General features: G+C 42.9%; 1 protein-coding gene across 1 annotated transcript in view; it reads left to right on the forward strand.

Moving 5' to 3' along the window:
- Positions 1 to 258: 258 nt before the first annotated feature.
- The window catches only part of LOC142494914 (E3 ubiquitin-protein ligase Topors-like), a 15,514-nt gene continuing 772 nt past the window's right edge, over positions 259 to 15,000 (forward strand). Inside the window, exons 1-3 of the mRNA XM_075599653.1 lie at positions 259 to 451; positions 8,649 to 8,776; positions 13,403 to 14,357. Of these exons, the coding sequence (XP_075455768.1) occupies positions 259 to 451; positions 8,649 to 8,776; positions 13,403 to 14,357 (1,276 nt within the window). The remainder of the gene's footprint in view (positions 452 to 8,648; positions 8,777 to 13,402; positions 14,358 to 15,000) is intronic.

Consider the following 15,000-nt stretch of genomic DNA (forward strand, 5'->3'; position numbering starts at 1 on the left):
CACAGGTCTATTTCAGCATTAAGTCCAAAAGAGACAAGGGTTTTCATAGTGTGTATCCATTTGGTTTCTAATTTTGAGATCTCATTAATATTATCTCCTCCTCTCCAATTTGGAGCCATTTTTTCAATTCCTATACATAGTATTAGGATTTTGGTCATGGCGTTCTTTAAAATGTCTAGAAAAACTGTGCTGAAGCAGTCCTTTTTGAATATTAGTTATATGTTCAGCAAATCTTAGGAACAGAGGGCTGCTCGGGACATGGCCTCTTCGGCCAGGGCAGCCAAGAACCCATCTCAGTGGAAAGTTAGGACTGCTGCAGATGGAAGTGCACCCAAGCCTGCAGAGTTTAACCATGAGAGGAGGTTCTCTCAGTACCACCAGACTGGTCACATAAAGCCAGACTGTCCGGACTGTCCGAGGAAAGTCAGGGGCAATGTTCTCAAGCTGCGAGGTCAGTCACCCCGTGCGACTGGCACACCCAGAGGAGCAGCTGTTCAGCCAGTCCAGCCAGGGACACAGACAGGGGAATCTACACCTGCAGGGGGCATCAGGGTGCAACGGTCAGGTTGCAATCCAACGATGAAAAAATGTATATTGAGCGCGCTGTCCCTCCAAATGATTCCCCCCTCGGCTGTCCGGTTCCATCCTGCAGCTCCTAATCTCCCGTGATCAGCGGGGCACACTCAGCAAACAAAAATCTCAAAAACTGTCTAAAATTACACTAATAATTAATACATATAGAGCCCAAGCTACGTGGAGTAAAAGGGTGTAAACACCCAAAATCACAATTGTCCTAGTTGTAACAGGAGGGGAGAAGGTGCTAGGAATGCTAGATGGAAAAAACACAGACCTTAGACACTAACTCTCATGTGAACTCCTCGTGGTATAGCTGAGCTCTGGCAACAACACAAACAGACCGTCGTCACGGCCGTGCGTCGCTGCGTGATGACGTCACCAACGCGTTTCGTGTCACATGACACTTCATCAGGGACTGGTCATGGACTCTCATGGTGGCATTGAAATACCTCCTATAATTTGACAGGGTCTCTCATTGCTGGATGTAATAATCATAGGAGGTATTTCAATGTCACCATGAGAGTCCATGGCCACTCCCTGATGAAGTGTCATGTGACACGAAACGCGTTGGTGATCACGCAGCGACGCACGGCCGTGACGACGGTCTGTTTGTGTTGTTGCCAGAGCTCAGCTATACCACGAGGAGTTCACAGGAGAGTTAGAGAGTCTCAGGTCTGTGTTTTTTCCATCTAGCATTCCTAACACCTTCTCCCCTCCTGTTAAAACTAGGACAATTGTGATTTTGGGTGTTTACACCTTTTACTCCACGTAGCTTGGGCTCTATATGTATTAATTATTAGTATCATTTTAGACAGTTTTTGATTTATTATGTTTCTGTATATGTGTGTTTATATGAAGAATTTTCTTTCTATGATATAAAGTATATGTATTAATTTTGGGTCTTTCTTGGTTTCATTTCATGCGCTCCTATTTTTGAGTTTTTTGCAATCCAACGATGCCCGGCAAAAGCAGTTTAGTGCGGGCACAGCACTTGTCCAGTAGGGGAGCCTTTGGTACCCCTGCCTATTGAGGATCTCACCATCCCTCTGCATTTGAGGCCACCAGATTCTGCAGTTCCTGAGGAGACCAGTAACCCCATGTCACGAGAGAGCAGACAATATATATATAAAAACCGGGCCAGATTGAACAAGATTAGGATAGAGTAAACTGAATGAGTTTATTTCTTATGAGCAGAACAGACAATACATTAAGCAAATAACATTATAGAAATATTTACACTTACTGGGGTTGGATAATGAGATATTCAGGCGAATAGCAGCTCATTAGTTGTTACAGGAATCAGGACAGTCACGACAAGCACAGGGGTGAGGCTGCAGGCACCTTTTAAAGCTAGGGACCTGGTTTTCAACATTAGCTGCATCCGATTGGCAATGAATTATCTTACACCTATTAGACATGGCCACGTATTGTGGGAGAGCTGATTTCACCCTCCCCTGACAGCTCCAGACAGGCGCAGTGGACATTTGAGTAGCCCCACTTAGGAAACAGGGCCCCAAAACCTTGGCACCAGCAGGTCTGGCTGAAGTGACATTGGACCGGTGAAGCTTTGTCTCAGGGTTTCACCTTTGTGAAGTGGTTCTCACCTAGTTGTGAGACCGGGTCTGCATATTCAAGGGGGTGAGATATAGCCCCTTTTATCAGCATATGGCCTCACCTCTGGTGTTACTTATCCACAAGGGTCAGGGAAGTGTAGGACATCTCAAAGGACTTTAATTATTCCTTCCTTGCCTACACTTAGCATATCAAAGCCCCATTTGATGAGCTCTGTTCTGCCTTATCACATATAGCAGAAAGATATACAAGTTCTAAAATATAACTTCTGGTGGAGGAATATGTTAAATGCATGTGCAACCTTGGCTATATGTGTACTGTTATCTCTTCAAGAATTTGCTGGCTAGCTTGTTCACCACTGAGATAGGATTTATATGTTACAACATTGCATTTCATATAAGCCTAACTCCTATCTCTTTAATGGGTAACCTTCGTGGCTTGCAGGGCGAGTGATCTGCAAGCCCAGTGCCGCGGGACCATGCCCGGCTGCCTAGAACTCTCTGTCCGCTGGCTAGGAGCGAAAGAACGGGGTCGCAAGCTAGCGGGGAACGGGAGATTCAGAGTTAATTAGGTTTGAACTTGGCATGGGAAAAAATGGCCGCCGGTCCCACGCGAATTACGATTCAACCGCAAGTTCAATTGGATAAATAGCCGGATGGGTTACTTCAAAGACGAAGCGAACTTCAAGTTCACCGCAACCACTTATTCAATTGACCTTGCGGTTAGCAGGGCAGCTTTCGAGGAAGGCTGTCAAGGAACACAATGTTAGTCTATAGCGCTATTGACTTCAATGGGAGTGCGCCATCTACTGAAGTAAAAAAGCGGCCACCGGCAGGTTTCTAAAACTCCCATAGACTTCTATGGGCTGCAGACTGTTAACCCCTGAGACATGGGTTAACTGCAGCTCTGACCCTGCAAACCGGGGCCGACAATGGGAGGGAAGGGAACACAGCATTATACACACAATATAGTCAACCCTTCCCCTCCCAACATGATTTATAAACATACAGGAATATAACACAGAGCTGCAGGGAGTTGCAGCCTTATCCTGGGGACAAAACAGATGTGACAAGTAAATGCAAGTTATTACCCTGCCAGCTGAGTGTGACCCCTTTATTCAGGCCTGGCATATCCCTACATCATGACACCTCCCCTACCCAAAATGTGCCCGGTGGGCCAGCTACCTCACATGGGGACTGGGTCAGTGGGGCAGCTTTTGAGGATTCACCTTTAGAGGGCTTATCTTGCCGGGACAGTCCATCTGCGTTGCCATGCTCGCTGCCCTTTTTGTGCTGGATGGTCAAGTCGAATTCTTGCAGGGCAAGACTCCAGCGGAGCAGTTTGGCATTCTCCCCTGACACCCTCTGCAACCAACTCAATGGGTTCTGGTCCGTTATAACAGTAAATTGGCGGCCATATAGGTATGGCTGGAGCTTGCGCAGAGCCCATACAATCGCCAGACACTCCTTTTCAATTGTGGCAGAGGCCACTTCTCTGGGCAACAGCTTGCGACTTAGGTATACCACCGGGTGTTCACTGCCCCCCTCCCCTACTTGGTTGAGTACAGCACCGATGCCATAGTCAGAGGTATCGGTCTGCACCAAGAACTGTTAGGTTTAGTCAGGAGCCGCCAAGATAGGGGCACTGACCAGCGCAGCCTTTAGAGCCTGAAATGCAATTTCACAGGCGGGAGACCAGACTACCAGCACAGGCTGTCGCTTCTTGTTAAGTCGGTCAAGGGTTTGGCCACAGCGCTGTACTGTGGGACAAACTTTCTGTAGTAACCTGTGGTGCCCAGGAAAGCCATAACTTGCTTCTTAGTTTTGGGGACAGGCCACTAGTCTATAGCTTCCACTTTGACTGGCTCTGGCTTAAGATGCCCTCCACCCACCATGTTCCAAAGGTAAAGAACTTCAGCCATTCCTACTAAGCACTTGGTGGGTTTTAAAGTGAGACCCGCTTCTCTGATCCTGGCTAGCACCGCAGCTACATGCACTAAATGGGATTCCCAGGAATTACTAAACACAGTAATGTCGTCCAGATAGGCCCTTGCATACCACTGCACCCCTTCCAGTAAACGGTTGACCAGGCGTTGGAAGGTAGCCGGGGCATTCTTCATCCCAAATGGCATCACCAAAAATTCATAGAGGCCACTCGGGGTAATGAAGGCCGACTTCTCCCTAGCCTCCAGGGTCAGGGGGATCTGCAGTACCCTTTACTGAGATCCATAGTGGTCAGATACTTTGCCCCGGCGAGTTCATCTAACAACTCATCCATGCGGGGCATGGGATAAGCATCTGCTACTGTCCCGGCGTTGAGCAACCGGTAGTCCACACAGAACCGGGTGGTTCCGTCCATCTTAGGCACTAGGACTACCAGGCTAGCCCAAGAGCTATGGGACGGTATAGTTACCCCTAGGGCAAGCATCTCCTATACCTCTCTCTCCATACTGCCCTTGACCTCTGCTGATACTCTATAAGCATGCTTATGCAGAGGTCGCATATCTACTGTAAGCACTGGGTGATCAGTGATGTGTTTTTACCCTGGCATATCTGTGAACATAGTCTATAATTGGCATTAGCATCTGCTGTGCGATACACTTTCTGACCAGCAGACTTAGGGAGGATTTGTTCATGTAAAGTACACCTGTGGTTTGGCATAGGTTTTGGATGCCAGGGTATCAATGAGCGTCCCAAATGTTAAATGGGAGTCAAACCATACAGTATGCCCAAGTATTTAAAACTACTAACAGGAGTTAGGGTGGTATTAGTGTTGGTTCTGATCTGGAGGTCAGTCATTGTGAAGGAAAACCGTTATACCTCGCCTAGGCTTCAGAACTCTGCCAAGAAAGCTGAAGGCCTTGTGACTGGATACACATCTGCACCGTTTGCAGCAGACTTCCCAGGAAGCTTAATCACGCCCTGCAACTTGTTATCTTCAATCTTTGTTGAACTTACAGGCCTGGGAATATGAAAGAAATTAAACGTAACACACGCCAGGTTTCAAATCCTTTGTCTCAATTTATTACTCATAGGGTAATGACTTTTATACAGGAAAAATAAGATAATGGTTAGAGGCGTAACATAGGCGTAACATAGGCGTATCCTGGGTGTGTCTTGGGCGTAGCTTTGATTAGAGGCGTGATTTAGGGACAGGACATATTAGTGGCATGATTTTGGGACGTGTCTTTCCCAATACAAGCAATGTCTGAATACATAGCTTATTCATTGTCTGTTATCAAAAGAGACCTTGAATCTTTAGCAACTAATTATACTATTTTGCTTCTTGCAGAGAACCATTCTATTATATTCTGACTAAAAGAGCAGGAGACTAACAATACACAAAGTATCTTAGCAATATCCTGAGCAGGAAGAAAGGAAATGCAATTTGGCAGAAACTGACTGCATTTAGGAATTTTATTTCAGCAAAAGGCTGACTACAGAATCTTAACTAGTTATGATCAGACAAAATGGAAGCTTAACACAAGTGTAGATTCTGTCCTGACCTACTGGTCCTAACACATTGGAAGCTTTAAAAATTTAGCCTTGGTCCCAAATATCATTGTTACAGTCTTGTCAATGTTTAAAAATAGTTTGTTTGGGAGATCCAATTTTCAAGTCTCAAAATGTCAGATTGTAGTATGTGTTGAAAGTCGGAGAAGCTAGGGCTGTTTGCATATAAGATTGTGTCATCTGCATACATGTGTATTGAAGCTCTTTTACAGCTGTAGGAAGATCATTGATGAACATCGAGAAGAGTAGGAGCCCCAGAACAGAGCCTTATGGGACACCACAGGTGATATCCAAGGGGGTGGAGTTGGAACCTGAGATAGACACATGTTGGGATCTACCTGATAGGTAGGAATGAAACCAGTTTAAAGCATGCTTCCCTATTCCAGAGCACTGGAGTTTATTAAGCAAGATAACATGATCAACAGTAGCAAAAGCCTTTGCAAAATCTAGGAATATTGCACCAGTGAGTTGTCCCAGTTCCTTTCCACACTGGATTTCATTGCAAACGTTTAGTAGTGTAGTTACGGTGGAGTGTTTGGGGGCGAAAGCCAGGTTGGAATTGGCTAGGGAAATTTGTCTTGGTTTAATAACCGCTTAGTTGGGAGTGGACACATTTTTCCATAACTTTGGATAGTATTGGGAGAAGAGAGATTGGCCTCTCGTTTGGGACAGTGTTTTTGACCCCACTTTTGAAAATTGGGACAACTCTGGCAGTTTTCCAGGTCTTATGGATATGGCCTGCAGCCAGAATAGAGTTCATTATGGAAGCAACTGGTTTGGCAATGGCTGCGGCACCAAGTCTTAGGAACTTGGATTGCAGTAAGTCAGGGTATGGCTTTCTGGGCATTAATACATAATGTATTAAACACAATAAACCATACTTTAATACAGTATAAACCTCTGGGAATGTCATATATGTGTGGGCCCTGCATTGGGGATACATGGGCTTTAAAACTAGGAGTCTGGGGGACTCTGTTTAGCCCCAGCTCCTTTCGTATCCACAAATAATGCCTGCACGCCGGGGAGAATTAGGGCGACTTCCAGTAACTCAGCCCCCGAACTCCTGCAAACAAAATTAATACATTTTGAACCAAATATCCCACCAAAACTTTTACTCCTTACGTTTCAGGACTCTGGGACAAAGGGGACATGAAAAGTGGAAAAGCAGGGGTCACTTAACTTTTACATGCAATGATACCTGGCCCATGGTGCTAGGTAGCTGCCAGGGACCCATGATTCAAAGGGAATACAGAACAGAATGCATTAACTGGCCCACTGGGCTTACATAGTTAACCCCACACACACGTTTCCTAGCTTACACCCTATGGGGGACAGTATACTGTAAGGGGAACAGAATTAAAGGGCAACACAGTAATGTACAATATTTGACCCAAGAGCTGACACTCAACCCTTGACATACGGTTTCAGGGGCAGCCAGCCGGGCGTCACCTTTATTAATGAAGGCCAGCTACCTCCTGCAGTCACATATATCATTTAATTTATTATTATTATAATTATTTGTATTATTTCTCTTTTACCCTTTATTTCCTCTTCTCTTTTTGTCTCTTCTATTCTGATATTCACATGGGGCATGTTATGTCTGATTAAGGTTATTATTTGTTTCTATGCTTTTAAGTTGTTATATTTTTTCTATGTTCCCGGACGAAATTTGAGCCCCTGTACTTTCGAAAGAGTAATTATGCCTGTATTTTTTTTCATTGTGCATTAAATATAATTGATATTATGATGATACTTTGTATTTGATAGGATTAGTTTTCTTTGATCATTACTTTTGTTTATTTTATGTTTTTTTTTTTCAACTTTATGTTTTATTCAGTTTTCAGACATACAGCAGTTATAAAGCATAGTATAACATGGGTCAGCTTCTTTGCTGTATTTACTGCCACTTCAATTCACACATAAACACACTTACACAAAGACTCAGGGGGGGGGACACTAGGGGAGGGGAGGAGGGGTGGGGGGATGGGGCAGGGGGGGACCCCTGCTGCCACCGCTACCGGTTCTGCAATGAGACACCGTTTTTCCAGACCTCTCAAACTCCTCGTGCGTCCTAGCTAACCACTTGATCTGAGGCTGCAATTGTCCCTATCAGTCATGTCCGTCCTTGTAGTGCGACTACTGCCATTCGTTGAAGGAGAACTCACCTTGTGCTATCACAGCCAAATGGTGGCATTGCTCACCCCCGTGATGTCGGTTTGCGCCAGCCACGGAAACCATACTTTTTGAAAATTTGAGCCAGTCTCATTGACCAAACTTGTCAATTTCTCCATCTGGCAGACGAACCAAATTCTGTTCCGAATCTTATCTATTGATGGAGTCGTGTGTTGTTTCCACAATGCCGCTGTCTCGCACCTCATTGCTGTCGCAAAATGGGCGACTAGTTTATTTACTGCTCTCTACAGGCCCTCCAGTGGTTTATTTAATAGAAATAACCAGTGATCCAGAGGAATTTCGAGGCCCAAAATCCTGTTTAGCCAATTCTGTATTTGTTCCCAGATCGGGCGCAATCGAGGGCAAGACCGCAGCATGTGCAACAAGTCCCCAGGCTCTCCACATTGTCTAGGGCACAAGGGGGAGTAACCTGGTACAAATTTAGATAGCCTAACTGGGATGAAGTACCACCTCATTAGAACTTTATATGAGTTCTCCTTCAATGTCGTTCAGATCGATGTTCTTGCTGCCGCTTCAAAGATTTCTAACCAGTCCTCGTCCTCTAATGTATCTCCCAGATCTCTCTCCCACTGTGTCATGTAGTCAAGTCTCTGTCTGCTGCCCTCTCCAGGATCGATCACTTCCTTATACAAGATAAGTCCCCGTGGTACGTGTCCACGTGCACAGAGCGTTTCAAAATTAGTCACTTTAGGACGGTTGGTGTGTTGGTATAAAATGCCCGGATCTGGAGGTATCTAAACAATTCTGTGTTTGGAATGCCTTTATCTGACTGAATCTGTGTGAATGTCTTAATAGTGATTCTACCCTCCAAATCCTTCAACCTCCCGTACCCACTCTGTCTCCAGAGTAAAAAGTGTCCCTCGTCCATTCCTGGAGCAAAGTCAGGGTTTCCAAATAATGGGGTCATCAGTGAGCTCCTCATGGTCAGGGCGCATTTAAATTTGGTTGCTTCCCAGAATGCAAATTATTTGATCATTGAGGACAGCGGTCTCGATATCTGCTTTAATCTAAGTTTTGGGTACCAAATCAGATTCTGAATTTCTAGTGGGGCACAGATATCCCTCTCCAGCTCAACCCACCTACGTAGTTTTGGGTCTGTGTGCCAGTAAATAATTAGACCCAAGAGCTGACACTCTCAACACTTAACATACAGTTTCAGAAGCAGCCAGCCAGGCGTCACCTTTATTAATGAAGGCCGGCTACCCCCTGCCATCACATATATCATTTCATTTATTATTATTATTTCTCTTTTCCCCTTTATTTCCTCTTCTCTTTTTGTCTCTTCTATTCTGATATTCACATAGGGCATGTTATGTCTGATTAAGGTTGTTATTTGTTTCTATGCTTTTAAGTTTTCTCTTGTTCAAGATTAAATGAATTCTATTATACATTTGTATTAAGTCTAAAACAGATTCTATATAGTCTGCTGAAAGACTAATTATGTAATTATGATTAGCCCCTGAGGAAGTCTGATATAGACGAAATGCGTAGGGCTGAATCTTGCCGTACAGAGACATTGGGGGTCATTCACTCACTGTTGGTGGACTTCAGCCTAGAATAGGTTCCAATTACTCAGCCCAGTGACTGCCTATCGGTCGTGCAGCAGTATCTGAGGGCTGTTATATAGTAGCCACGTGCGCTAACCCATGCGCGTCACTTCTAATTGGCTTAGGTTAGTCAGCCCTTCTATACAAGGGCCACTCGCGCGCACAGCAATGAGCGTGCATCTGGCTGACAGCGGGGAAGATAGGGAAAATAATATTTTCACACCGCTACCGGCACAGATATGTATGTATGTGTATGTATGCATATATGTGTGTATGTATGTATGTGTGTGTCTGAACGTGTCTGCACAATGTTAATAAATATTTTATTTTTACCAAAGCGTTTATTTTTTTAATAAATAATAAATTACACACATACACACACATATACATACACATACATACACACAAACACACAGTACCTTCTCACAGCTCAGCATAAACACAAAAAGCGTGCGGCACGTGCACTCGCGTACACTCTATAGAACAGCCCTAAAGCTGTTTTGGGAGTGCTGTCTTTCCAGCTCCTGAGTTGTGACCCAGGGTGGTCTGAATGCTTACCTCAAAGACACTTATGTACGTGCATTACTTTTGTTTAGTAATAATTAAAGCATTTTACACTATATTTGCTTTTTTCTTCTTGTATGTGGGATTCCCCTCCCACTATTTTCCTTTTGAATCATTTGGGATATTGTCTGTGACGGTGTGAATTTACCTGGATGAATTCAGAGCTGGTTACTCTGTGTAACCATACTGCCTGTTTGTCACGTGGAACACGAGTCTAACATTCAAAGATTAACCTAAACTGTTTCAGATTATTATACATTGTTGCACTATTGTTGTTATATTTTTTGTATGTTCCCGGACGAAATTTGAGCCCCTGTACTTTCGAAAGAGTAATTATGCCTGTATTTTTCTCATTGTGCATTAAATATAATTGATATTATGATGATACTTTGTATTTGATAGGATTAGTTTCCTTTGATCATTACTTTTGTTTATTTGATGTTTTTAACAGGAAGACTAGTATGTTGTAATATACTATTTAAGATTGATGTCATCACGGAGGGGAGGTAAGTGACACGGTATGTTGTCATGATGCGGTAAGTTGCGTAACACACTATACAGTGAGTGTTTTTATAGTTCATTTGTGGATGAAGTTTTTTCACATTTTATAACACGATTGACGTGCGTTACGCCTGGGGGACGGTATAAATGTACTGTAGTACTTTTTGTATATAGAGCCATTTTGACAAAACGTCGATTTCACAACTGGCGAAATAGTGTTGATCCAGATATGATAAATTCCCACTGGGGAATACCTAGACACCGTAGTGTCCCTTGTCTTTCCTGATCCTGGGTGATGTAAAATGTTCCTTTGATGACAGAATTGCAGTATATGCAATGTATTGTAAGCATGGATACATACCATTCGTTTTCTCGGTGAGCAGTGTTTGTCTTAATGTGGGCATAGATCTCGCTGCTCTGACCAAATTGTCTAGAAGTTCCTTACACATCTATAGGACAGCAAATATCTGTATGACTTGTATTGAGCAACATTTTTATTCCATGTTTTTTAACATTACTGTGGCTTATAATGAAACGATGTGGCTCATGGATAAAGATATTATTAAAGTGAAATATTCAATGAGCAATGCAAAATAAACGATAACATCATTATTCTTTTAATGTTACATAAACATGGTGTAGGGCAATTAATTTGTAATGAACATGAGCCCAATATGCAGATCGTGCTCCCCATCACTCCGATGGTGGAAATTAGAAGAGGTTCATCATGGGAGAGAGAGGAGTTGAGGTGCATGAAAGCAGGAGGGAGAGAAGAGGGAGAGAAGAGGCCACATATCTGTGTGTGTATGTATATAATGTGTTGTGCCCTTTTCCATGCCTACCATTGTGATGTCACTCAGTGACATCCTGGATGGCATTACAGTCTCTTGGAGGCAGCAGTAAGTACTGTACTAAAGAGGCTCTAAACTACTAATAACTGGAAATGTTATTTTGTTATATGGAATGATAAACTAGTAATATTTCTATGCCAGGTCAAAATGTAATTCATCATTTCGTTTTGATGGCATTTTAAGAACGTTTATATAGGATATATGTCAATGTATCAGTCACAGTGTAATCAGAAACATAAATGGAGAATATTCTCTCAGATAATGCAGGATCACTATGACTAAAACATCCTCTAGGGGTGTGCCCTACTAGTTAATAAGTGTAGAATGGGGTTATTGTTTTCTAAATATATGAATCATTCAGATGATCATATTTCTGTTGCCTTCCTTTCTATAATATATCGTTTCAGCATATAATTGAGTAATTATGAAAACCACCTAATGACTATCTTAAACTGCAGGCAATCATTCACATTAACATTGTTAGTATGTAAAAACTAATACATAAATCCCCATTCCAATATTATTGTTATTAATGATCTTTTATGTACACAGCACCAACATATTCTGCAGCGCAGTACAATGTGGGGGAAAAGACAAGAACAAAACATAAAATACATACAATTTAAAATGTAATGAGCTCCTTGCTGCAAGAAGTTGACATTAACCCCATTTCTTCACTGAAGGGGTTAAGTAGACACGATGTGTAGGCATTATTGTATTTAATAGTTTGTTCCTGGTTTTTTTTTTTTATGAGAGGGACAGAGAGACAGAGAGACAGAGAGACAGAGAGACAGAGAGACAGAGAGACAGAGAGACAGAGAGACAGAGATCTGTACCATGTTGACTGAGCTTTAATATTCAAGAATGAATAGATGATACCATTCTGTGGCTAACGAAACACTTTTATTTACTTACATACACACACACACACACACACACACACACACATGGAACATTCAAGGACTATTTAACACCTCAAGTCATAAATCGCACACTACATAGGGGGGAAGGATATGCTCTGGTCACAGATAACATTCCTAGAGATCAGTGTATCTCAAAAGCTCGAACAAATAAAAACATTACGTTAGCCACATAACGGTATCATCTATTCATTCTTGAAATATACATTCAATCTTGAGATGTACCTTGTGCATCTATCTTGCCTCATGTTTTCTCCATTGACCTGTATGAATAAACCAATCTAGAGACAATCTCCTGTAAATGGGAATGAAACGTAGCAGTCTTTAACAATCCAAACAGACTGGTAACAATTGACTGTAACGTACATTTCATACAATTTATTCCTCACTGTTGGTTTCACATACATCAGTGTTTAAATGTTCATCCTTCCTAATTAGCCTTACATAAAACTAGTTGATATTAGAAAAGCCTGTATGAAAGTAAATTGAGTGACATGGTGTTTTTGAGATATATATATATAGTTAACTGAAGGGCAAACAGAGAACAGCACTCAATAATTGAGTGCTGTTCTCTGTTTGCCCTTGGTTTAACTATTTTTGGGTACTTATGTCTATAGAACATGCACCACACCATACTTGTGCCAGTTGAGTGCCAGCTGCCTCATATATATATATATATGCAAATATATATATATATATATATATATATATATATATATATATATATATACACATACATATATATTCACTTTTGTTTTAAATATGAGTTACCTACTTTTTGTTTTTGTATCATGTTACACACATACACGTCTATATTCAAATGCAACAGAGAGTGTCCCAAAACAAGCACTCTGGTTACAAAAAATTGAAAAAATATGTATTCAATACAAGAAAAGACAGCTTAAAAACACTGTATCACTAAAGTTCCTAAAAAATCTCCTATAAGACCAAATAGAAAGCACATCTGAACACTATAACACAGAACTGTGAGATACAAAAAAATGCAATGTATTGTAATGGAATGAAATGGAAAAAATGCTAAAATCGCATCTTCTAGACTTTTATTGTAATAAAATCTATATGTACAGTATTGTATACAGAAACCTGAATATTTTTTGTAGTGAGTAGGCAAGACTGGATTTTTTATATTTGACTTATTTTCACAGGTGATGGCATCAACTGAGGAATTGACGGTAGATGGCAGCTTTTCATCGCAGGATGGTACATCACAGGCCCACAGTATGCCAACGGCTCCGTCCCCGGACTCAAAGTGCTCCATTTGCATGGAGAGGTTTAATAATGTGTCCCACCTGGACCCATGCCGGCACAGATTCTGCTTCAACTGCATTCAGGAATGGGCAAAAACCAAAGCTGAGTGCCCCCTGTGTAAGCAGCCCTTCCGCTTCAACTTCCACAGCATCCAGGCTGATGATGACCACAAGCAATACATTCTGAATGGTACCTTTGCCAGACCAGATGGTAACCGGTTTCAGTATCGCACCACTTATAGCAATAACTACAGCATGCCCTTCCATCCCCTGACATACTCATTCCCTCATACAACATTCACACCTCCGGACAGTAGAATTCTGTTTGATGGGCGTTCAAATCAGACATTACTGCAAAGGGGCGGAGATTTGCACCAGATGATACAGAGGCTGGCCTCCAGGAGACAGGCAAGTGCTGAGGGGCAGTTAATGAGTGGGATCCAAGAGGAGGAGCTTATCAACTTCAGGAGGGCTCTGTATTACTCTGGAGTACGAGTCAGAAACATCCAGGGTGGAGGCCAGTACAGAGATATATCTGCTGAGTTCATCCGACGGAATCCTGCTTCACTTCACCGCCTCGTGCCCTGGCTGAAGCGGGAGCTAATTGTCCTGTTCGGCAGTCATGGTTCCCTCATCAACATAGTGCAGCACATCATCATAAGCAATGTGACGCAATATGACATGGAGAGCCAAGCCTTTGTGGAGGACCTTAGGCCGTTTCTGAAATACCGCACTGACCACTTCCTGCACGAGTTCATCAGCTTCGCCCGCTGCCCCTACAACGTCAAGGAGTATGACCAGCATGCCATTTATGACTGCCTTACCCCATCATACATGGAAGGAAACCGCTCAGACTCGCCCATCTTCATATCATCTGATGAGGCGGATGCTAGGGGGCCAGATGTCCCCTCTTCTGCTCTTGGACTCAGCCAGACTCCATCTGATGATGAGATAAAGGCTATGTATTGCTCCAGAGTACGTGTCAGAAACATCCAGGATGGAGGATGCTACCAGGATATCTCTGCTGAGTTTTTCCAACAGAATCCCATCTTTCTCTACTATCTCATGGCCTGGTTGAGGAGGGAGCTAATGGTTGTGTTCGACAGTGACGATTCCGCCGTCAACTTCGTGCAAGACTTCATCATGAGGAATTTAATGCTGTACGACATGGAGAGCCAAGCCTTCTTCGAGAAACTTAGAACCTTTCTGGTGCACCACACTGATCACTTCCTTCAAGCGCTAATCAACTTCGCCTACTTCCTCTACAACATCGAGGCATACGATGAGCCCGCCAATTGCGACAGCTCTGCCCAATCATCCATCATCACCATATCATCTGATGAAGATGATGTTAGGGAGCCAGATGACATCTCATCTGCTCTTGGACTCGACCAGACTCCATGGGACGATGAGACACCAGGGACTTCCTATTCAACATTAGATCAAGCCACAGCTATCAACAATGCAACAACTCAGGTCAACATAAACATGGATTC

This window comes from Ascaphus truei, chromosome 1, assembly GCF_040206685.1.
Source record: "Ascaphus truei isolate aAscTru1 chromosome 1, aAscTru1.hap1, whole genome shotgun sequence".
Taxonomy (NCBI): Eukaryota; Metazoa; Chordata; class Amphibia; order Anura; family Ascaphidae; genus Ascaphus; species Ascaphus truei.